This window comes from Ilyonectria robusta, assembly GCF_021365365.1.
Source record: "Ilyonectria robusta strain PMI_751 chromosome Unknown BGZ61scaffold_4, whole genome shotgun sequence".
Lineage (NCBI taxonomy): Eukaryota > Fungi > Ascomycota > Sordariomycetes > Hypocreales > Nectriaceae > Ilyonectria > Ilyonectria robusta.
This window is the reverse complement of record NW_025764438.1, coordinates 2,369,638-2,392,299: the sequence shown is the minus strand read 5'-3', so window position 1 is coordinate 2,392,299 and position 22,662 is coordinate 2,369,638. Positions and strand designations below refer to the sequence as shown.

The following is a 22,662-nucleotide window of genomic DNA, read 5'->3' as shown; positions in this document are numbered from 1 at the left end:
AAAGACCTCTCCCACCAACAAAGTAGCCATAGCCACAACAATCTGACATGTGCCATCCTCGGCAACAGGTGGGGACTTAGATATGATTAGCACCCCACCGTCACCAAACCCAAGTTGACGACCGGTTGTGACCGGTCAAGAGCCGGCGCCGCCACGCCATAATCGCGCCGGCAAAAAGCAATGAGCGAGTATGTAGGATTCAATCTCTGAAAAAGATTTCTCCGAGTCTAGTTATAGCACACGGTCAGGGAAATACGGCCAGACGCCTTTAATAGGCCCCTCTCCTAGAAATACATACTAGTTCTGTGTCGTCGAGGAGCAATATCAGCTCGGCCATATAGCATAACTATGAATAAGGAGGTTCGCGGTCTTGTGAACCGATTAAATGTGCTACCGAATGGAATTGCTTTAACAGAAGTGGACAAACGTTCACTGAGCGCGGTACGCCTGTTGCATCAACGTCCTTAAGCCTGGTAGCTAGGGAATCTCTGTGTCCCAATTCTTAAGGAATGTCTCAATCTCCTCGTCAAAGGGCACAGCCTCGCCCTCCCAGTATTTTCTTGCCAATCCCAGTCTCCTTGCATCGTCCAACATCGATGCAGTCGGTGACTTCTCTCTCTTGCCATAGAGCCTCACACCGGCTCGAACAGGACCACTCCAAGGCTTGATCAGAACTCCCTCGTCATTCTGTCCGGGCGCCGTGATCGATAGTTGGTCCATGAACCGACCAGATAGAAGCCACGACTTGATCCCTGGAGACCCAGCAAGTGCATAACAATTTCTGGTGCCCTTCGGTCCGGCATAGACGACTGACGCTCCGTTGCGCACCAGGAACTTGACAGCGCCAAGGCTCCCACACAGGCTCGCAACCATGACAGCGGAGCCAAAGGGGGATCCTTCAAAATCAATCTGAGCACCCATTTCCAAGCAGTTCACCATGATGTCGAGGAGGTCCAGTGATGCGGCGCGGCACAAGGGGCTCCAGCCGCGGGATGGTTCCAGGTTTAGGATTGCCTGAAATGTGTCATATGACAGCTTCCGTTGGAATTTGCGAAATTTTGTGGTTAGGAAAGGAAGTCTGGAGAAATAAAACCAACAAAAATGCCAAGGGAAAGGCGTTGTTCCTGGTAGACCAAGATCCGCATCGAGCACGACGTCTGAAGTATTGTCCTGGGAGATGATAGAATGCATCAAGCTCGGGCCACCCTCATGTTCAAGGAGCAGGGGATAGTTCATCTCGTGTAGTTTTAAGACAGCCTGGGGAGAAATACTGATCTGAAAACAGGGCGTTGGGCCTAGTCTAGTTGGCGAGTCGTTCAAGAATCCCGTGGGTAGTTGTGAAATAATGATGGGATACCGATCCACAAATTGCTCCGCCGTAATATAGCCCAGGGAAGGAGAAAGCCCGAGTCTGCACAGCGAACTAGTTGACGCGCCTAAGCTAATCAGATGTTGCGCCATGTCAGCGGTTCTAGCACGCATCAGTGGTGTCCCGCCGGCCGAATCGATTGCATCGATTGATGACCCTTCCTCAATGAGAAACGAAACCATCGACTTGTTGCCAAGACTCGAGGCAAGATGAAGTGCGCTCCCTCCCGAAAAGCGTTGATGGGCAAGACGACTCATAATTACAACTTTAATCTGGTGGAAGCGCATTCTGTGTTTGCGTCTTCAATATCTCATCAGCAATTATAAGGCCAAAACGTTTCAGTCTCAACTTACTCGAGTATAGGACCGCAAGCTTTTAAGCACTGTACCAGAAGCTTGAGTTCGTCTGTATTTTCTCTCTGCACAACACAATGCAATGAGAAGTCATCTCCCGAGACCAGATCTCCTCCTTGAGCGCAGTATTTTTCGACGATTTCTGGCAGTAGCGAGTTGAGACCTGAGACCTCCTCGATCACACTATTTGCGTTGAGGGCTTCATTCCAACGTTTCAGCACACTCGCCCCTTTCGACAGAAGCCATCCGGCCAATTCCAATCTTCTGAGCTGTAAAGCAAGAACCAGAGCGGAACTCGCCCGGATTTTATGCAACGACACATCGACTGGGCAGCCTTGGCTGAATAGCCTCTCGCACTTGGCTTGGTCATCATCTCGGACAGCATCCTCAAGTGCATGGGCGAAGACTTGGGTCTGCCTTAGAGGTAGATCCTCCTCAGGATCGAATGGCAGCTGACTCGTATCGTCAGTGGACATTCCGTTAAGAAGTGAAATCATCTCAACGAAGTCTTCCCCATTGGCATACCGCACTGGGGTCATGCCATGAATGTCCATGGTCTGCGATGCCCCGTGTTGGACCAGGAGTTTCAGGACGGGCAGAGATCCTCCCTTGGTGGCAAAATGTAGTGGAGTTTCTCGACAGTTGGTTTCCGCCATGATATTGAACCCTCTGGAAAGAAGAAGCTTCGTTGTCTCCACGGAACCTGCAAAAGCGCTAACATGAAGAGGAGTCAAGCCTTCAGATGATTTTGAAATGTGAGTTGGGATGAGATTCTCGCCAAGCAGGAATTCCAGACATCCTGCGTCGTTACCCAGGGCGGCACAATGTAGGGCGTTTGCCTGCCTAACTATGAGTCGTCTGCCGTATTTCCGTTTTGAATCAATGTACATTGGCATCTCCCAGTCGATGGCCGAAGAGCCAAGGGGGGGTTGAACAAGCAGTAGCTTCAGAAATGCCGTATTCCCGGTTTCGAGGGCTGCTTGGACTGCTGTCGGAGAATTTGGGGAGCCTTTGGCCATGGGATCGGCCCCTAATTTCAGAAAGAGCTCGGCACATTGTGTGGAAGATTCGTACAGGTGATGAGCGAGAACAGAGACTCGTCTGTGGCCTTCGGTCATCAGGTCAACGTTAGCGCCTCTTTTGATCAACGCCTCCACCCACCAAAGGATGCTGGTTGCATCCTTGCGTGTCGCAAGCCTGTGGAGAAGCCCTAAGCCATTGTCGGCGGGTAGAATTTCATTGAGTTTATCACCGACACAATGGCTGAGAAGTTCCCGGAGGATGGCCATCCCATCCTCAGAACAGGAAAGGCGGAGGGCTTTGTCGTATCTGCAGACAGAGTTGATTAGCGAAGAGCCATCGTCGAAAGGGCTGTGAATGTTGATTTGGTAGTTGAGAAGCAGGCGAATTAGATCCAATTTCGACCACTGAATAGTCTCATAGAAGAACTCGAGTACGGCGGATGAATTCATTGCCTCAGCTAAATAGCCTGTTTGTGAAAGTGCTTCGCGAATGGAGTCTGTAGCTCCGCATAAAATTATCTGATATGCCCGGTCACACCTAAGTATTCCTTGGAAAAGTGGGAGCAATCCAGACTGCTGCATGGAATCTTCGTAGACCCGCATGGCTCCAAGTCGAAGCACGGCCGCGGTGACGCCGTCCACCAACAGTATGTAGCTATCGACCTCATCCCAGGGTAGGTCTCGCTGCAAAAATCGACCCGGGAGTTGACAGGCGAAGGTCCAGAGTGATTTTTGGATGTTGACGAGGCTTGGCGGCGCGAGGGCTTCAATAACAGCCGCGTCTGGTTTGGCTCCAAGTCGCAGACATGTCATGATGTAGGCCTCGACCGGGAGTTCACCTTTAAACCTGTACTGCAATGCCCCCTCGTAGAGGTCCAACAGTGCTCGTACAGCTTGCAACGAAGCCGCCGGCCCTAGGTGGTGCAGGGGCGTGCGGGATCCCTCAACTGCTGTCTCGACTGTGGCACCAGCCTCCTGCAGGCGACGTAAGACCCTTTCAGACCCGAAATATGCTGCTGCGCTGAAGGCTGGGCCATGATCCTGCCAGTAGCCTGGTATTTTCAAGCATTGGTCCACGAGTTGGAGTGCCTGCTCGGCTTTTTGGTTGGCCTGCTCGGCTTTTTGGGTGGAAGGAAGAGATTTCCACAACAGGAGCGAAAGTGCCGTATCGCCTCCCGACGACTTCATTTTAAGAGCAGAGGATGCCTCGTCCCGGTCAAGCTCGAGGATATCGCTGGGAAATTTGGCGCGGTCGATACAATCAGCCCACAAGTGCCAGATTGTGAGACCCTGGGCATTTTGACTGGAGAGGGAGACACCAAATTTCTTCAGCGTCCTAAAAACCTGGCACTCCTGGCGATTCTGGCATGACCAGTCATACATATGGATCGGGAGGTCACCTTTGGCGGTTTGGAGATAAGGATCACAGCCCGCATCCAGTAGCGCTTCAAGAGTTTTAGAAACACCGAGCTGAACTGCAAAGTGCAGCAACGTGTTCCCATCCTCGGAAAATGAAGCTCCCTGGTCAAGTCGATCATCGGCGAGGCATCTCTTCACTGATTCGACGTCGTCGTCCTTGATCGCTGCGAGTATCTTGACGGCTAGGGTTTCCTCTGACATGGAGATTCCCGAGTCGACGAGAAATGAATCGTCTGTATATGAGAAGCCGTGCTTGACGGCCAAGTGCCAAATTGTTGAGCCCATTTGCCTGCCCCACTCTGTATCATAAGCCGACGTTGAAGTGAGGTACTCTAGGATCGCGAGCGTTGAAGACTCCGTGTCATTGTTCACCTTCATCCTCTCCGCTCTCGTGCAAAGGCCAAACCTCTCAGTTTCCATCGAGCTGGGACTGATACCGCAGCGAAGAAGAGCGAGGACTGGGCTGAAATCACCGGACCACGCCCCAAGTGCGAAAGTAGCGGAAAACATAGAAAGGGTTCCCTCAACAACTGGGTTGCTTGATAGCTCTGCGCCGTGTTCCATTAGGCAATTGATGGTGAGGCTTGTTCGTTTGTTGCTGGGAAGAAACCTCGACCATAAATATGCAGCCCTAGCACGTTCATCACGGTCATCTCCAACGGGTGAGGTATCAAACATGCACTCAGGCACTTGAGCAATGGTCGCGAAAGCTAGGTCAATCGGCCTCTTCGCGCCCCATCGGCAATTGACTTGTGCACCTTGGTTGAGAAGGTAGCGGCAGATTTCAGGCAGATTTAGTAATGCCGCCATATGAAGCGGTTTGAAGTTACTGTCAAGGACCTTCTGACGCACTCGGAGAAAGCGGGCGGCGGCCGACTCGCCACTTTTCTTCTTCATTTCGAAATCTGTTACCCTGCCGGGCCAATACTTTGTGTAGATGAAAACAGTGGTTGTCCAGTTTAAGAACTGCGCTTTCCTCTTGGGGTGAAATAGAGAGATGGCAAGAGACAACGCTGTGTCGTCAAAGCCCTCTTCCGTAAGTCGGAGCCACTCCAAGGCAGAGTATTGGTAGAATGAATACTGTTCATCATCAGGTATCCAGGTAAGTTCCATCTCTTGACTTGAGCTCGTTGGTGATTGTTCAAAGTTGCTGAGCTGCAGGAATCTGAGGCATTGAGCAGCTAACAGCGACTGACTCTTCTCGTTTGTTATGAAAAAGTTGTCGATTCGAAGACCAGGCGTGTTAAGCGGGCGTGATAGAGCCTCCTCATCCTCGAGAAACTCCTGAACCGAGAAGTGAGCGAACTCAAAGTCCTCCCCATCTGCCGACTTTCGGATAAGGCTGCTACATCTCCGAGAAATCTCTTGTTCTGAAATCATGTTTTTCCCATCAAATGTAGCACCTAGAGTGGCTGGGGTCGAAACGGCCTGCCGAAGTTGAAGTATTGTCAACTCTCCATGTGCAATGAAGTGGAGACACATTTGAACCATTACTGGAGCACCAGTCTTCGAGCGATTGACTCGCTCAAGGAGCCGACGATAACTCTCAGGAAGATCGGGGGGAAGCTTTGTCAGGGCCTCTCGTCGTTCGGTGTCATGGAGACAGTCACAGAGGTAGTCGAGCTGACAGACCACCCAGCGAAACCTGTATAACGTGAGTTTGATGACTGATCAAAGGCAGGAGATACACCCAGCATACATTCCTTCGGCTCGGCCCACAAGACCCTCTGCTATCTCCTCTTTCATACTCATATCAGAAAGCCGCAGTCGCCCACCTTTAATGCGTTGCTCAAGCTCTGTGTTGACATATCGTTTCAAGTCCGAGGTGTCTGCTGCGATAGGAGTGATGTCGAACTCTGGCTCCAAGCGATCACGGATGTTGAGGTGATCACGACTTAAAAGAGCCATTGACAATTTTTCCGAGTAGTCAATCACTTCCAATAGAATGTCGACCACATCATCTGCTTTATCGCCACACTCGTCTAGACCGTCGACAACGATCATTGTTTGATCGAAGAGTTGGGCAATCTGGCTGATCCTGGCCCGGAGTTCGTCAGGATCTGGGGCCTTCGTAAGGCCCTTTTTTGGATGGAGCTCATCATGATATTGGCGGAGGATTTCGAAGGCCTCATCTTTCTGGCGAGCAAGTTGGGAAGCAATTACCCCTAGAATAGCAGCCGTCTCCCAGGTCTCGGAGTTCTTGTAATCGCAAAAGAAGAAAGCCACTCCGACTTGTTGGTTATTGTAGCTGCGGTGCAGCGCTTCTTGGATCACTGAGCCCGCAATAACAGTCTTCCCAGCCCCTGGAATGCCAGTTAACCAAAGCTTGGAACCTGGGGTTTCTAGCCAGTGAAGGAACCTCGGAGATTCTGTTAACCACGTTCCGGTCATGGGATGCCGGAGCTTGACACTGGTTTCCAAGTTTGGCTGAGGGCTGACCTTCATAAAAAAGTCGAGAACGCGCCGCTTTTGATCGTTCACGTCGATGCGCGTGTTGACTTCGATCTGTGCTACCGTTTGCCCAATGGCAGCCAGCTGCTTGTCCAGCTCGGAGGTTTTTGAGAGCGACAACTGTAACTTGCGCATCGAGTCCGTCGCCAAAGCTGCAGTGATGGTCGCCTTGTGACGCGAAAGTTCTTCGAGCAACCCCTTCGTCTCTGACGCAGAGTAAGGCCATTTGAGCTGCCGAGCAAATCCTTGGAGTTTGGACTGGGCGAAACTGTTGGCAGCCTTCTTGACCCGCTTCTCAATTCCTTGCAAAGTCATCTCGCAATGGCTCAAGTAATGGGCTCTCAGGGCCGGGTCAAATTTGTCACCCTCGTCTTCTAAGTCCGAAGCGAGGGCTTCGAGGTGGCGTAACAGCCTCGCAAGGCCGTCAATCTCGTCGGCGAGGGCTTTGACGTCGGACTCGGCATTCTTGGCAGCCCTGACGTATTTGTAGACATATTTAAAGGCAACATCCGCGAGCGCAATAATGCCAACGACACTGCCTGCGATGGAAAGAGGGTCACTCATCGTGTCGATGAATACGGCTCACTGAGACAACATAGAAAGAGCGATTCTTTGAAGGTGCTTAGACTTGAGAAAAAGAATCTCTTAAGAGCCTAATGAAACCCGGGGAAATCAGGCGACGCTGGAAAGATGTGGTTAAAGCTGACGCTCTAGTCAGCCTCACTCAAGTTCTGCACGTATGACGACTGCGGCATTTACATGTCTATTTGCACTTCTGCCTAGGGGTGGCTTTTTTGTTTCTTTTTTTTTTTTGGTTTCTGGCAACAACCCGTATCCAATCTAAATGCCAAGCGTTCAATGAGAAAGCCACGGCTTATGTTGGGCGCTGATGCATTGCAGCCCAGAGGCAAGTCTGGCGTATGATCAAGGCAGACACATGAAAAGCGGTCACACCAGTGTGAGGATTCCGCTCTTGGCTTGAAAGCTGGGGATAGCTGGAGGGGCTCACACGATAAGTCGTGGATTAGTGGTCATACAGACATAGCCCAGAGTCGCAAAATGCGCCCCGAAACACCCAGATAGTAGACGTGGCTTGATTGTTGTAGCATTTCCCCGCTATAACGTTGGCTCAATGACGATAATTGCTGTTGGAGGCATCTACCTGACGCCCCAAGCCCCGAGAACGTTCCGCTCTCCTCCACCCCTTCGCTGTTGGCTTCTCATCTCGAGTTGGTTGACTCGGTTCACCAACAGTCCAACACAAATAGGCCCTATGACGGTGCAGAGGGAGATCGCCCAAGTGACAATGAGAAACAGCTCTGAAGGCTGGCCGTTTGGCGGACGTCCGAAAACCCCCTTACTCTCGGCCAAGGCGGCGATCAGAAACCCGATCTCGCCGCGAGCGACCATTCCCAGACCAATAATGCATGCCGGATAGATAGATAAGGCTTTCTCTGGCTTGGGTGTAGAGTTGCGGATCTCAGGTGAGACGGGGCGAGGGGCTGTGTCGGTCAGTGACTGCAGAAGCACTGCGCCACGCTCGGCTGTGGGCTTTGCCTTGGCCTGAGACACTGCGGAGGAATCGGAATCCGCACACTTGCAGAGATACAAAAATCTCCGGACGAAGTGCTTAATGGGGCGAAGGGGATTTGCAAAGGAGACAAGCCAGATTCCGCATGCCAGCTTGCCAACTGTCATGAGAATGGTGTAAATGATTCCACGCCAAGTAATTGGGCCAGAAAACATCTTGGTGATGGGGACGGAGAACCCAATAGATGCCTATGTTGGGTTAGTAGATATTCTCGAGGTCGACTTTGGTTACTTACAAAGAAAAATGGCTTCAGAATACGTTGAACGGAAGATTCGTAGTAGCACTCATAAGTCTCCATTCCCGAGCCGCCCTCCATGGCTAGCGGTACCCCAGGTTCCTCCTCAGGTGCGGTGGGTGCTGGGTCTGTAGACGTGCTCCTCGTGCTCTCTGTTCTCTCACCTCGAAATGTGTCGCTCTCAGAAGTGGCAGGTCGGCTTGGAACATGGGGGACCTCGGAATCCCACCAGCTGATGGCTGCACCAGCGATATAAGCTGCCAGAAGACTCGACGTACCAGCAAAGGTCGCGCCTATCACGAGGCCCAGAAGAAAGGCGGTGTGAATGGCAAAGGCGGTTTGTCTCAACAAGAAGATTCGAGAGATGTTTCCAGTTGGGTGAGCCTCGCGTAACGCGTTGAGCTTTTGGGTCAAAGGCGCAACAACAAATTTGCAGAGGACCGGGACGACAGATGCAAAAGCCATGGATACCATAACTGGACGGACAACGGTGACAGCATCGAAATCGCCTTCGCCGAGATTCGAAATAACTTGGACCATGATGAGGCCGACTACGTCATCCATCATGGCAGCGCTTGTGAGGACGACGCCAAGGCGAGTAGCGGAGAGGCCACTTGTACCCAAGATAGTGAAGGTTGTGCCCAGACTGGTCGAGCAAAGAGCTGCGCCTGCGGCAAAGGCTTGCAATTGGGATGCATTGAGCATGGACTTGACTGCGAAGGATAGGCCGATGGGTAGAACGATGCCCGTAACAGCCACGCAAGAGGAGAGACCGACGTTGGCCTTCAAGGATTTGAACGAAGTGGCGAGACCACCTATGTTACACGTTAGAAGAGGCGCATATGCCAATCCAAATATCACGTACCTTCATATACAATGAGAATCAGGCCGAGATAGCCCAGCTGCATCACGGCATCTTCAACTTCTGGCGTGAGCCATTTTGCCCCAGGAGTGCCCCAAGCAATGCCAAGTGCAACCTGGCCAATGAGGCCGCAGTACGCGATCTTGTCCAGACCAAAATTGACCAAATTCAACAGTAGTAAGAATCCAGAGAGAATGGAAATGGCCGTAATGGACGGCTCATGGTAAGAGAGCGAAGCTGCCATTGCCATCTCAAGGTTGTCTTCAACAGTTTGATGCCTTCAACGGGCTTTTACGACGCCGCCTTGCCGAAAACGACATGATATTTTCTCGGAGCCCTAATTCTCCGCTTCCGGCTAGGCGCTAAGGTCCGCAAGTTGTCCTAACTATTAGCGCTTAACCCCTAACTTACAGCACATCTAGCCACCATTTCTAGCGTACTTGGTCACTAATTCCCAGCTGAGCTGACGAGTGTTCCCAGATGATTAACGACTGATTTTGTTCTTGCCATAGCATACAAGCCTTCAAGCAATCTTAAACAAGGTGGCACATAACGCATGCTCCCTCAAGCTCTGGACATTTTGCTTCAAGTATAACATATCTTGACCTCATAACTACTACTTGTGGCTCAAAGTGCATAGGAAAGTATCCCATTCGTTTCTTCTATCTAAATCGATTCCTGTAGTATTCGTCATTCAAGAGCATTTTTTGCTTACCCCTATACCATATCACGGCAGTCCCTCTCATGCATTACATGTTCTCCGTTGCCCAAATGCTACATCAAAAGGGAGCCGGAGAAGATGGCGTCGAGCTCGTTCCAAATGGCTCGTACGTCGGTTCCACTCGAGGACGGTTTCCCTGCTTCCGTCTATCGTGGCTTTGTTCGAATTCTGCCTCATCTTACTTGGAGCCATGAAACCCCCTCAAAAGGCTATCAGCCTCATAGCCATGTGCCGGCAAGACGCTTGTGGCGAGTGCTGTCTCCGTCGTCGCACATAAGTAGGATTCGCTTGTTCCTGGGCCGGAGACTTGAATCTCTCTTCCAGTCTTTGCCACAGTACTCATGGCGATGGATCTTGAGAATGCAACTACCGCTCACAACATTCACCACTTTGTGTGTGTCTTGTTCTTCATGCCACTCAAAAAGGTGGAGGGAGACTGGAAATTATTAACCCTCCTCCGCAAGCCTCATACAACCTGTACTAAGTCGGCTAGGAAACTCAAGGCCGTCGACTTCTTGAGGATTTTTCCCGCTCCGGCTGGAATAACTATCGTCGTTCTAGGCTTGAAAAGAGTTTCTTGGGACTCGGCTCAATTAATTTCACTCCCAACAACCGGCTCGGCCGCTACCGTGGGTGCATCCTGTTCGGATGGCTGTACTGGGCAGTTGGGCCTGGCTTGGTGCCAACCCTCGATGAGAACACAGGAGTGGATAAACGGATTGGCTATTCCGTTCTAATTAGAATAGGAGCCGACAGCACGTTACAGCCGTAAGTCTTGTGGTGAACTTCGGGGGGCATGACAGCTGACGAGGACTCAGGGCACCTATTTCTACCCAAGCAGGAGTGGAGGGGCGTGATATGGCTGCCGTCAAGTCGTTTAGAAAGTCCGTTAATTTGCACGAGAAAGAGCCCAATGATCAGTCATGAGCTAACAACCTGCAATAGTTTCGTAAGGAACCTGGAATCGGTGCTGGGTCTCGCCGTGTGAGGAACCGTCATGCGCGTGACTCCCCTCATCCGTTTAAATGCAATGCTAGCCAAATACTTTAGGAACAATATTCTAGCTAGTTCGCTTTCGCCTCTTCATCTTGAGAGCCAGGACTCAAAGACTCTACTCGGTAACCCAGAGGCGTTATTGAACACAGTCTCGCTAGAAGTGGTGGACACGATCGGCACCATCCTAGTTCCCGCATATAGAAAGGGCTTCCGAGTTATCCTTCTAATCGAGGCCTCGCTGTAGGCTCTTGCATTCGTATTTTCTTTTGTACTATTGCCGCGGGTTGACTTGTCAAGGGCTGATGACTCTCGGCTGCAGGAAGTGGGTGACGGGTCGCCGGGTTTGTGAAGAGAGCCGCAAGAAAGTCTTGGCTTAGGGTGAGTGGGGATGACAAGCACTTAAAACAATAGTTCGTACAGGCTAGAGAGTGCAATGCCAAGCAAATAGCGAATGTCGACGCGGACCTGTTCCCGCTCTTGGGCCAGCTCAGTCGGCGCTCGGGGACTCCTCACCCGAGGCTCAGGCGAGTGAATGTAACGCTCTGATGACTGGCGGGAAAACCCCAGATGCAGTTCGATTTAGCTCCTCCTGGTCGGGTTTGATGTGGACCTAATCACGAATGAGCCAGGGGCTACCACTCCAGACTCAGTAGCGCACCAATGAACAAAAGCCCTCTTGTGGAGAAAGGTGGCGTGGTGTGGTAGAATTGCTGGCGATCATCTCCCTTTCTAACTGAATTATCGACACTTTGCTCCTCTCTCGGGCCCTTCACCCCACGGGGTCGCGTGGGCCGTTCAGTTACTGGAACCGGGTAACACGAATGCCTCTGTTGGCGGTATACACCCCTGCCCTAGACTGCGTCTGCTATTGGAAGAGAGGTGTCAAATGCACACTGCTCCAGGAAGCCGGGGTTGCAACGTGGGATCAAGTGGAGGTTGCCTGAGCCGTGCGGAGAAGTATAAAAGTGCCAGATGGGCTCTCTGTCGATCATGTGTAGTCTTCTCTACGCTATTCAACAGCCAAACCGTCGCCATGAAGCCTAAGGCGTATCAATTTTTGACCGGAGTGTTTGCCTCCTTCGGGTCGCTGCTCTTTGGCTATGACCTGGGTGTTATTGCTCAAGTCATTGCTTCTAAGTCTTATCAGGACCTTTTCAATACCACCTCCACCGACTCTGCTACGTAAGTCATTCCAGGCTCTTTTGCATCTGATGGACATGCCTCTGAAACCGTCACAGCGGTGCCGTAGTCGCCTTGTTCACCGCCGGCGCCTTCTTCGGCGCCATGTTCGCTGGTCCCACAACCGAGTACACGGGTAGACGATGGACAATCACCATTGGCAGCGTCATCTTTATTATTGGAGGAGCCCTGCAGACTGCTGCCCCCAAGATCTCGTACTTGATGGCGGGCCGATTCTTGGCTGGTCTCGGTGTGGGATATCTGACCATGATTATTCCCTTGTACCAGGCCGAGATCGCGCATCCTTCAATTCGAGGTGAGCAAGCCTGATTCTTGACTGGTAAAAATCCTAACTAAGCCGTGGACAGGTCGGGTTACTGCTCTCCAGCAGTTCATGTTGGGCATCGGTGCTCTCATTGCATCGTGGACGGGCTGGGGAACCTACAGGAATTACACCGACAATCGACAGTGGCGCATTCCTCTGGGCATCCAGATCATCCCCGCCGTCCTCCTCGGAGCTCTCATCTTTGTCTTCCCTGAGTCTCCCCGCTGGCTCATGGACAAGGGCAAGCAGGAGAAAGCCTTGAAGACTCTCGCTCGTCTGCACTCCAACGGTAACGAAGATGACCCTTGGGTCCGCGCAGAGATGGAGCAGATCCAGGAAAGCATCGCTGACGAGCATGCGAATGAGGCCAAGTCTTACCTCGAGCTCTTCACCAACATGTCTTGTTTCCGCCGTCTCCTGATTGCTTGTGGACTTCAGGCGTCCATTCAGATGACCGGCGTGTCTGCTATCCAGTACTACTCGGTAGATATCTACGGCCAGGCAGGAATTGGCCCCGAGGATGCTCTCAAGTATCAGGCTATCAACTCCATTATCGCTCTCATCGCTCAGGCCCTCTGCATTGCCTTCATCGATCATTTCGGCCGTCGTTGGACTCTCATCTGGGGCAACCTCTTCAACATGGTCACCTTCATCATTGCCACTATCATGCTGGCCGTCTATCCCCCCGGCTCTGGTAGTGCTGCTCAGGGCTGGGGCTTCATCGTCGTTACTTGGGCGTACAACTTCTCCTTCTCGGCTACCTGCGGACCTCTTTCATGGATTATTCCCGCCGAGATCTTCGACACTCGCACCCGAGCCAAGGGCGTCTCCCTCGCAACGATGACTTCGTTCGCTTTCAACACCATGATTGGCCAGGTTACCGGTATCGCCATGGGCGCTGTAGGATGGAAGTACTACCTCGTGTTTGTCATTTGCAACTTCACCAATGCCATCTGTGTCTGGGCCTTCGTTCCCGAGACCAAGCAGTTGCCGCTAGAGGAGATGAACTACCTGTTCGCCAACGCGCCTTGGTTCATTCCCTTCGTGGACAAAAGCGAGTACACTGCCAACTATCAGGCCGACTTGGCTCGCAGGGCCGAAAGGTTCGATGAAAAGCTGGCTGCTGAGCATGAGACAGGAGAGCATAGGGATTAGTTTAAAGATGGATGGTTTCACCCAAACAAGCCAGATGCTTAGCTTAATTCGATATATTGAGCGAGGCTCGACTTAGATGCATCTAGTATCCTCTAGCCACTGATGATTACCAGCAGACATTTGCCCTTGGTTTGCCTAGCCACTCACAAATAATGATATGTTCTAGTGCTTAAAAGCGTGTAGCACCCTGAAAAATTCACCTGCTGGCCTCCACTCGTAGATATGTCGGTCTCGATTGCATGAAATCTACTCGTCACCTTTAGACTCGGGGCTAAAGAAGAAAGAAATCGAAATCATGCTGACTTCCCATGCCTGGTCCAATTCTCGACCCGTGGAACTGCATAAGTGCTAGAATACGAGCTCGAGAATGCCGGATACCTCAGACAGAACTGAATTACAGTGTCATAAATTACGCTGAGTTCCCTGAACCCCATTAGTTGATCCAAACACCAAAGTAAATTCGAAACAGACGTCAACATGCCTAAAATAATCGTCAAATACATAGTCTTGCACTTTTGCAGCCATCCGCTGCAAATGATCCTACCTCTTCCTAACCTTCGAAATGTCATTGTAGAATGACATATTTCACGGAGTCCGAGGATTTCGATAGTGTCCTCTTGTCGACTATTCGGGTCCTGCCAACGCTTTATGCCCACACAGATGACCGGCAGCTGCTCTCTGGCCTCCTTGAGCTCATTCTCGAGGTCCGGTATGAAAAACCCGACAATGCAGCCACTTTCTTCGACCAGGATCTCTGTATGATCGGGCACCAGCGAGTCATGTGGACTTGGAACTTCGTTTCCCAGCTCGTCAACCCGCGGTATGGCAAAGTCTGACACAAGAGTAGGCCCCAAGATCCCCTCCAGGAGCCTTCCTTCGGTGATTGGTTCGTTCGGATAACCCTCGATTCTCAGATCCTTCAATTTGGTTGATCGAATGAGCTTCTGAACTGGACCTTCAAAAGAAACGCTGCCAGACACGCATGTTCCCTTGCATTCTTTCAATGAATCCGTTGACTCGCATTGAATACGACTCTTGAAGCCTAGCCCAGTTATCAAGAGGTTGTCATGTCCACCTGGCGTTCGCATGAGAAAAGATATTTCGCCACACAAAGCAACCCAACTCCAAGAAGGTGCGTGAAACTCATTGGAGATCCGCAAATTCGTCTTCCTAGCATACCATAGTAAGTTCTCTGCGGCGTCGTCAGGCGAGTGGTGGAGGATTCCTGCGTAGACCTTGCATGAAAAGTAGGCTTCTAACCGCGCAGAAATACCACTAATGGCAGCCAATCGGTCCTTACTAAACGTCAGCTGACAGCTTTAATAGTCTGAAATGATATTCCGCCAAACGGCGAATGTTGGAAGATCACTTCCTCTCCTCACCGGAAGTAGAGAGGCCCTGGCTGCGACCTTGGGATCACCACCCTCCTCATCACCACTGTTGGTGAAGCAAGACCAGGAGAGCTTTTCCTTGGTGAAATATTTCAATCGGCGAGAAAGAAGCCTTTCTTGCAAGACCCAGCCTCGTTCATGCCAGTTGGACCGTGACACACGCTTCGAAGCAGACACAATCTGTGGCCGAATCGTGATGATGTTTTTGTCGCAGGTCTTCATTGTCGGTTTTTCCCTTAACCATCGAACTTTCCAAATATAGACCGGAGAATCAGTTCCGAATACTCGTTCCGATAGTTTCTTCAGAGGGGCCTTTTTGTAGGGAAGCGTGAATTTGATTGAAACCGGATCAACGTCTCGTGATAAAAACAATCCGCGGTCGATCCCGTCGTCGTCCACGGAATCGACAGCAGCAATTGTGCATGCGGCCTCTTCAAATATAGTCCCCATCTTCTTGGACTCCTGAAACCAATCAAGCTCATCGTCTTGGATGATGCAGAGTGAGTCGATCCAAAGATAGCGAAAACCAAGTTAGCGTGTCACTTCAATAGCGTCACGAAACGTCGGCGGCATACCGTCCACGGGGAGCTCTTTCTCGTACTGGAAGAGATTTTCACGCTTCAATTTTACCGCGATCGTTTTACTCCAACGATGGCTCAGAGCAATGTACTGTCCTGATGTTTTCTTAGACAAGAAGAGCCGTGGCTGGGATCCTGGTTCCTCTGGTGCGCCCAAGTCAATGACTCTAGTCGGTAATAGCGTGGTATCTTCAGCAGGGTCATCTGTCATGGATTGTGATGAGCGGCAGCTTTCATGGCTGGCCATACAGGTAGATAACCATTCCCGAAGCATCAGACAGTTCCTTTCTGATGACGCTGGCTCAATATCGGCAAGTGGTACAAGACCATGGGCCCCATATAAGGAATCTGCATGTACGTCAGAACGATCAATCCACTCGAATTTCATATAGAAAACCCCCTACTTGCTGGAGCTGTGACCTGAATGGTCTCACCGTCATTGAAGTTTCCCTTAGTGACTTCCCAGCTGTTCTCATGGCTACCTCGATACTGGCTCGACCTCCAGTCCAACTCGACCAGTGGGCTCAGCTTTTCAATTATTGGTAATGTTCCGATGTTTCTAATTTCTTGCCTAAAAACAGCTGGCAGCCCGGGTAAATTGGGGGCCATGAATTGATATTCCTTATTCATTTTGTAAGAGTCGAGGTTGGTTGAAAGCCTGCTAGTTGAGCAAACAATCAATCGACATAAGGAGCAAGTTTTGCCGGATGAGACCGTTTCCCGGTACGTTGATGGGTGAATATAACCGTCTCGAAGCATGGTAAACGTCAGGGCGCTACATGTGGCGCATAGTTGCCTAGGGTGGTGCGCAGTTGCTATTCAACCAAATTCGCGGCTCCAAAGATAAAAATGGGATGTATTAATTGGGCTTTAATGCTGCAAGCCAGGATGTAAGCTAAGCCCCAATATTGAGCAGCCGGATCAGTTCAGTCTCAATCGTGCCAGGGTTCATCATAGCGCGGTTCATTATCAGAACAGACCTAGTAGTCGATGCAAGATCAGCCAGTTTTGATGTGCATGTTTCATGTTCCACTGGTCGTTTATTTGATATTCCGAGCCTTGCTGCTCGCGTTGTCGGAGTTTCAGCTTGACGGCGAACGGCCATACCCCGCATACTTTACAAACTTTCCTTGCTGATCCCTCTAAAAACTCGATCTTCAGCGTGACCTTTGTCGGTTGGGACTGGACTGTCCGGGATCTCGGACATTGCTCAGAAGCCGAAGAGCGAGCGCGACAGGGGTTATCCGAAGTTCCCTAAAGATTTGGGGCTGTCGTTATTAGGCGAGGTGGAGAAGTGCCCGAGTTAAGGTCACGTTCACCAACAATCTGTAGACTAGTCACTAACAGAATCAGGTTAACCTCGGATCGCTGTCTGGCGGGGTGCGACGATAGTAGTCAAAACGAACAGCAATTTAATGCCTCAACTAAAGCGGGGGTGGACTCGTCATGTCTGGGGTATCAGGGGGCAAGATATTGTGTGGATGATATGTATGGCCTGTATGTGATGTAATGCCACTAAACATTATCCAAGGCCAGCTAAAGGCGTATTTTATACTCCACAGTCCATAAAAAAAAAGGATCTACCTGCTGGGTTTCAACCTGGAAATGCCGCTCCCGTCGCTGAAATGTGCATTTCTGTCCACCACCCTTGTACAGTACAATTACGCAGCTCGACTATACATAGCTTGAGATCGGGAGTTTTGAAGTCTCAAGGCAATCTTGTCTGCTGAATGTGAGTCTTAATTCTCAGTTCTGCTCGGGGGATAAGTCCAAATCTGACCTGCTGCTATCCACCGACTACTTGCACATTTCAATGCTCGCAGGGCAAGTTGAAACACGCCGTCAGTGTTGAGCGAATACTCGGATTCTAGTAGTATGGCCGTGGATCCTGCCTCTTCCATGAGCATGACGAAAGTTATAGGCATTATCTTGTCGTCGAAACATCCAGTGTCTTCTTCCACGCGGAGTAAGTCTTGAATCAAGTTCAAAGCTGTTTCCAGCGCTGCGACCGATATCTTTCTGATTTCGACAGGACCGTGTTGGCTTTTCAAACACGCTAATATCTTCTTATGTAGCTCGAAAGTCGATCTGAGATTATAAGTATTGACCGTTTACGGGATGATCCAATGAGCTGCATACAGTAAGAAGATGACGACGACCGCGTACTGGCGCTCGAGGTGGTGTTGAGGCGCGCTTAATACTTCGTGAATGCCCTGCTGAATCAAGAAGTCGAGGCCCCATGATTTATAGTCCAAGAGCATCTCGAGCGAGACAGCCTTGTTTCTGGTCAATCGAAGTACACGCCGTAGAACATGCACTGCCTGTATTTGCCGGTCAATGTGATCAAAGGTACACACTCCCTCTGATGAAGGCGATCGAATTGTAGGATGCGAATTCGTCGAACCAGGGTCCCCGAACATTTCGGGCTTTTTAGAGGTGTCGGAGGTCTGGACCAGTTCAGGTCGACTGCATCGGTCGAATGAAAGGTTGTTCAAGACGTCGACAAAAAAGATGGCCTGCCATACGTATTTCTTCTCTTGAGATACATTGTCTGTAGGATGGGTGATAAAGTCCAGGCCCATAACGTAGCCGAGACTAGCACAGATCGACAAGGTAACATAAGCGTCCGAATAGAGGCCTTGACTCTGTTCAAAGATGGCGAGCACAAGGCCAGATTGAATAGTGAGCAGACTGTCCCGACGATGTGCCTGAAGCAGTGAAAAAGTCTCTCTGCATTGCTTGTACAACCAATGCAAGACGTCATGGTCTGACGGGCGTGGGAAAGAGGAGGGTGGGACAACAAGGATGAGCTGTAGCACGAATACCGAAAGCTCGGCAAGTGGAGCGCTGGTGAGTGTTGAAACCTGTTTTTTTAGATTGCATGACTGGATTAACGGTATCCATTGGTGAACGGATACTAGATACGCATCCGTTAGCTCTTCCAAGCTAGCTTTGATCCCGATGATGGCGAGGGTGTCAAAGAGACGTGACGTCAGTAACTGGTCAAGGTCCGTATTGGTTTGCAAGCCGTATTGATTTGTACTCCGAATTGCTGGAAAGTTCTGCGGATACCCCGTCGACCGCTCGTATTGGCAAGAAGTGCCATGTCTGTAAACTCAAGTCGTAAGTGTTCAGCATCGGTGGGTCGACATGTAATGGCAGCAGCCATACCTCGCACAGCGACTACAGACGGGTACTAAGCGATCGCAAGCACGCTTGTGAGAAGAACAAGGCAGGCATGCGTTAGGAGCATGTTGATTCATATCGAGTACACGAAAATAGAGCGGTGACGGAACAATGTAAAGTTGGATGGATGTTAGTGCTCCCCGCATATTCCGCCTCCGAGGGGAAGTGAATGTTGGTTTGTCAGCGAGATATATATCTATATATAGTATTCTCGCACTAGTCCGACGCTAGTCCGCTTGCCAAGGCCGGATGCTAACCCGCCGCTAGTCCGAGTAGCACTTTCGGCCTCAAAGTCCAAACCCGAGCCTCCCAGACCAGAACACTCCAAGGAAACGAAACTATGCTATGGTGCAAGGTTAGCCTTGGCATAGCCTTGGCAGTTGGTGAGCTCTTGCTTAAAGTCCAAGGTAAATCCGCTGTTGAGGAAATTGAGAAGACTTCCAGTTCCAGGTATTCTTACACCTAATCCCTTGGAACATCATGTTGTCTTCCGCTTTCCCTCTCTGTCTTTTCGCGCTCCTGCAAGCAGCTTGTCCAGCTCACGCATCCTCCATCTTGTTCAACTACGGCACGATCCTCGCCTTCGACCACCAAGTAAACGATCTCAGCGTTATCAGAAATGGCAGCCTTCTGGTTGATAACGACCGGATCACAGCCATATGGCCAGCCTCTGAGGCACCCCCAGTAGCCATCCCGCCAAAGACCAAACTCATTGACGTCTCAGGGAGGATTCTCACGCCAGGCTTTGTCGACACGCACAGGCACGGCTGGCAGACTATCTTCAAAACCATGATGTCCAACATCACCCTTGTCGAATACTTTGGCCGCTTTTCCGAGTATGCTTCCGCTGGGCGCCTCGACTCCGAGCAGGTTTATATCAGTCAACTAGCCGGTCTCTATGAGGCGCTCAGTGCAGGTACGACCACTTCTTTGGACCATGCTCACCATACCTGGTCGGACGATACGGCATGGGCGGGGTTGAATGCTAGCATTCATAGCGGAGCGCGAGTGTTCTGGGCATATGCCTTTCACGAAGTTGCCAACTATACTATTGCCCAGCAAGTTGTTAATTTTCGCAATATTGCAAAATCGGCTCCCGTGGATAAAACACCCGTCAGCATCGGCGTGGCTTTTGATGGTTTCAGTCCTGCTACTGCCGATCCAAAATCGGTAGCTTCGGTGTTCGGCCTTGCAAGGTATGTTTACACGCCTATACGGTTGGATATCGTTGCACGGAAAATCCTGGTACTAACAACATTCCCGCCTTAGAGACCTTGACGTTGCCGTTATCACCACGCATAGCAGTGGAGGCCCATATGGAGGTAGGCCAACAACTGTACCAATACCAACTTCTTGTATCTGATCATTCGCAGCGGAAAATTCCCCAACAGAGCTACACGCTCTCAACATGCTCAACACAAGTATTCCGGTTGTCTTTTCCCACTCTACACACATCACCCACGAAAGCGCCATGCTGCTACGCAGCACCAATCAGTACATCTCTATTACGCCAGAGACTGAAATGGGGATGGGAATCGGACACCCGCACAGCGCGTTCATCATGGACCAGGCTGCGCTTGGTGTTGATACTCACGCCTACGTCTCGACGGATTTAGTGAGTCAAGCTCGCCTGTGGCTTCAAAGCACGCGCGAAAAGATCAACAACCAGCTACTGGAGAACTGGGAGATCCCGGCGACGACCCCTATGAGCGCTGCTCAAGCTTTTCTTCTTATCACACGAAGCGGCGGGCTCGCTCTTCGTCGCCCAGACCTTGGCGTGCTGAGTATTGGGGCCAAGGCCGACATTGTCGTCTGGGATGCTACTGGCCCTAGTATGCTTGGCTGGCTGGACCCTGTTGCCGCTGTCATCCTTCACTCTAACCCTGGCGATGTGGAGCATGTGCTCGTAGACGGGAAGTTTGTCAAGCGTAATCACAAGCTGACTGCTAAGGATCTGGGCGGCGTCAAAGCGCGCTTCCTGAAAGCAGCCCGGCGGGCACAGAACGATTGGCGTGAGATTCCTTACCCGGAGAAACAAGAGTTCTTCTCGACAGGGGCCAGGCTTCGGGACCCTGACCGTGTCGATGTTCAAGCGGGAAATGGCACAGGTTATGGTCGACTATATCTATGATATTCTCACTGGAATTTCTACTCCCTAGACGATTATGTAGAGGGAGGAGGAAGCTGCATGCGAGGTCGAAAGGAAATTACCGGGTAATAGTGACACACGAGACTAGTCTTGCGAGCATTCATAGTCGAACCAAACTATTTAAATCACAGCATTAGCTATACTCTATATACTCTAGCTGAGATCTTGCCAGTCTGGGTACACATATTGGGAAGTGCTCCCCTCGGGAATATGTGGAGCGACCAGATCGTAGAAAATCTTGTAGCCTTCTCCGTTCAGGTGCAATCCATCCGTAAATAATTGATCAAGTTGCCTTCCAGATGAATCCACTTTGTCGAAAATAGCTTTCCATAGATCAATAAGAACCACCCCAGGGTTTTCCTTCGTAATTTCCCGAACTGCTTCAGCATACAAGGCTGTGTGGTCTACAGACCGGGTCTCATGGCCGAGCTCTTTGACGGTTCTTTCATCAACAGGAGGTGGTGTGACCAGCAGAATTGTAGGCGCGTGAGACTTGATGTGTGCGTGGTTGATGATACGTGTCAAGTTGTCCTTGTACTGTTCAACAGGCACATCCCTCGTCGACGCAGGATGGGGGATAATAGCATCGTTGGCACCAAGCAAAACGATCTATGTTGGTCAGTTCAATTGTCCTAGCAAGTCGGCCCAACTTCACTTACCAGGGAATCCAATTTCGGCAACAGATTATTGGGCTCCGGTATTATCTTAGGCAGATACTCGACGGCATTCCTGGTGTTCCAACCCGCAAGCCCACGGTTTACCACATCAAGGCGTCGAATCAAGCCTGCGAGATTAGATAGGGTGAGCAAGATAGCAGTGTATCGTAGACAACATACGAGCTTGGAGCGCGGCTTGGAATGAAAATCCGCTTTGGACGTCAATTGACCCTTGCAACAAAGAGTCCCCAAAGAGCACAAGCTGATGATAAGGCGCCTAGCATTGATTAGTATTGTGATAACATGACCATATATACGGGTAGCTTACAGCCATTATTCTGTCAAATTTTCAAATGTTTGAACAAGCTAAGAGTCAACACATTTCTTCTGAGGCTTGCTTCGGCGCTTCTCTTATACCAGTCATTGGAAACCTTGTGTGAGTCACAACAGATGACGCCATTTTAGCATCGAGTGCGATATTGCTCGCCATAGTAATATATCTAATTATCTCACGTTTCTTGAGTTTTCCCGGGGTATGATTTCCTTCTAAACCTCTAAAGTAGATTCCTCCGATGATGTCGTTCGTCCCTCGATACATGGGACGCTAGAACCCGCCTTTTGCCTGAGGCTTGCCCTGACAGTTTCGGTAGCGCGCTGGTGGAATTCTCCCAACCCCTCCAAGGACTAGGTTCCAATTCCGAATAACCGAGACAACTCGGATGGTTTTGCAATTGCCAACTGTCTACGGGATTGCAATAACTAATTACAAGACCTTCGTAATCATCGTTTGAGAACACAGAATATCGTCATTTATTAGTTTTAGTGTTATCTTGAGTATTATAGATCAAAATCCAGCATGAAACTTGAACCAAATGGATTAAAAGAGACTCTTGGACAATATCGTGGAAGGGCTTTCCCCTTAGGAACTCTCACGGGCTCTCTTAAATTAGAACACCGTTTGCCAGGGATACGGGTTCGAAGTTACAGAGGGAGCAACCAAACACCGTATGGCTCAACTTTGCAG

The 22,662-nt window shown here is 50.6% G+C and overlaps 8 protein-coding genes across 8 annotated transcripts; 3 read left to right on the top strand and 5 right to left on the bottom strand.

Moving 5' to 3' along the window:
- Nucleotides 1-477: 477 nt before the first annotated feature.
- BGZ61DRAFT_491519 (uncharacterized protein) lies at nt 478-7,178 on the bottom strand (the record flags this gene model as incomplete). Its single annotated transcript, XM_046250443.1, has 3 exons — nt 478-1,657; nt 1,723-5,808; nt 5,863-7,178. The coding sequence occupies 3 exons, from the start codon at nt 7,176-7,178 to the stop codon at nt 478-480; spliced, it is 6,582 nt and encodes a 2,193-aa protein (XP_046108868.1).
- Nucleotides 7,179-7,772: 594 nt separating this feature from the next.
- BGZ61DRAFT_474687 (Sodium/hydrogen exchanger family-domain-containing protein) lies at nt 7,773-9,552 on the bottom strand (the record flags this gene model as incomplete). The annotated part of the gene is made up of 3 exons (XM_046248599.1): nt 7,773-8,393; nt 8,441-9,255; nt 9,306-9,552. 3 exons carry the CDS (start codon nt 9,550-9,552, stop codon nt 7,773-7,775), a joined length of 1,683 nt encoding a protein of 560 aa, XP_046108867.1.
- An 812-nt stretch (nt 9,553-10,364) lies between these two features.
- Nucleotides 10,365-10,950, top strand: BGZ61DRAFT_474686 (uncharacterized protein; the record flags this gene model as incomplete). The annotated part of the gene is made up of 3 exons (XM_046248598.1): nt 10,365-10,415; nt 10,517-10,791; nt 10,842-10,950. The coding sequence occupies 3 exons, from the start codon at nt 10,365-10,367 to the stop codon at nt 10,948-10,950; spliced, it is 435 nt and encodes a 144-aa protein (XP_046108866.1).
- A 1,102-nt stretch (nt 10,951-12,052) lies between these two features.
- BGZ61DRAFT_474685 (putative MFS sugar transporter) lies at nt 12,053-13,678 on the top strand (the record flags this gene model as incomplete). Its single annotated transcript, XM_046248597.1, has 3 exons — nt 12,053-12,201; nt 12,258-12,514; nt 12,567-13,678. The coding sequence occupies 3 exons, from the start codon at nt 12,053-12,055 to the stop codon at nt 13,676-13,678; spliced, it is 1,518 nt and encodes a 505-aa protein (XP_046108865.1).
- A 957-nt stretch (nt 13,679-14,635) lies between these two features.
- BGZ61DRAFT_474684 (uncharacterized protein) lies at nt 14,636-16,277 on the bottom strand (the record flags this gene model as incomplete). Its single annotated transcript, XM_046248596.1, has 5 exons — nt 14,636-14,720; nt 14,858-14,988; nt 15,061-15,554; nt 15,645-15,995; nt 16,082-16,277. 5 exons carry the CDS (start codon nt 16,275-16,277, stop codon nt 14,636-14,638), a joined length of 1,257 nt encoding a protein of 418 aa, XP_046108864.1.
- A 1,109-nt stretch (nt 16,278-17,386) lies between these two features.
- BGZ61DRAFT_566355 (uncharacterized protein) lies at nt 17,387-18,910 on the bottom strand (the record flags this gene model as incomplete). The annotated part of the gene is made up of 3 exons (XM_046255923.1): nt 17,387-17,735; nt 17,787-18,755; nt 18,819-18,910. 3 exons carry the CDS (start codon nt 18,908-18,910, stop codon nt 17,387-17,389), a joined length of 1,410 nt encoding a protein of 469 aa, XP_046108863.1.
- Nucleotides 18,911-19,313: 403 nt separating this feature from the next.
- BGZ61DRAFT_491516 (uncharacterized protein) lies at nt 19,314-20,964 on the top strand (the record flags this gene model as incomplete). The annotated part of the gene is made up of 3 exons (XM_046250442.1): nt 19,314-20,029; nt 20,103-20,155; nt 20,225-20,964. The coding sequence occupies 3 exons, from the start codon at nt 19,314-19,316 to the stop codon at nt 20,962-20,964; spliced, it is 1,509 nt and encodes a 502-aa protein (XP_046108862.1).
- A 117-nt stretch (nt 20,965-21,081) lies between these two features.
- BGZ61DRAFT_384653 (GDSL-like Lipase/Acylhydrolase) lies at nt 21,082-21,998 on the bottom strand. Its single transcript, XM_046242706.1, has 4 exons — nt 21,967-21,998; nt 21,819-21,915; nt 21,642-21,766; nt 21,082-21,591 (listed from the first exon to the last, which is right to left on the bottom strand). Exons 1-4 carry the CDS (start codon nt 21,970-21,972, stop codon nt 21,136-21,138), a joined length of 684 nt encoding a protein of 227 aa, XP_046108861.1. The 5' UTR covers nt 21,973-21,998; the 3' UTR covers nt 21,082-21,135.
- Nucleotides 21,999-22,662: the final 664 nt, after the last annotated feature.

What these genes read in the sequence shown, in the direction of transcription:
- BGZ61DRAFT_384653 (XM_046242706.1), bottom strand. An exon ending in CCAAGCCGCGCTCCAAGCTC is followed by an intron (nt 21,767 to 21,818) that starts GTATGTTGTCTA and finishes CTAATCTCGCAG; the next exon opens with GCTTGATTCGACGCCTTGAT. An exon ending in TGCCGAAATTGGATTCCCTG is followed by an intron (nt 21,592 to 21,641) that starts GTAAGTGAAGTT and finishes TGACCAACATAG; the next exon opens with ATCGTTTTGCTTGGTGCCAA.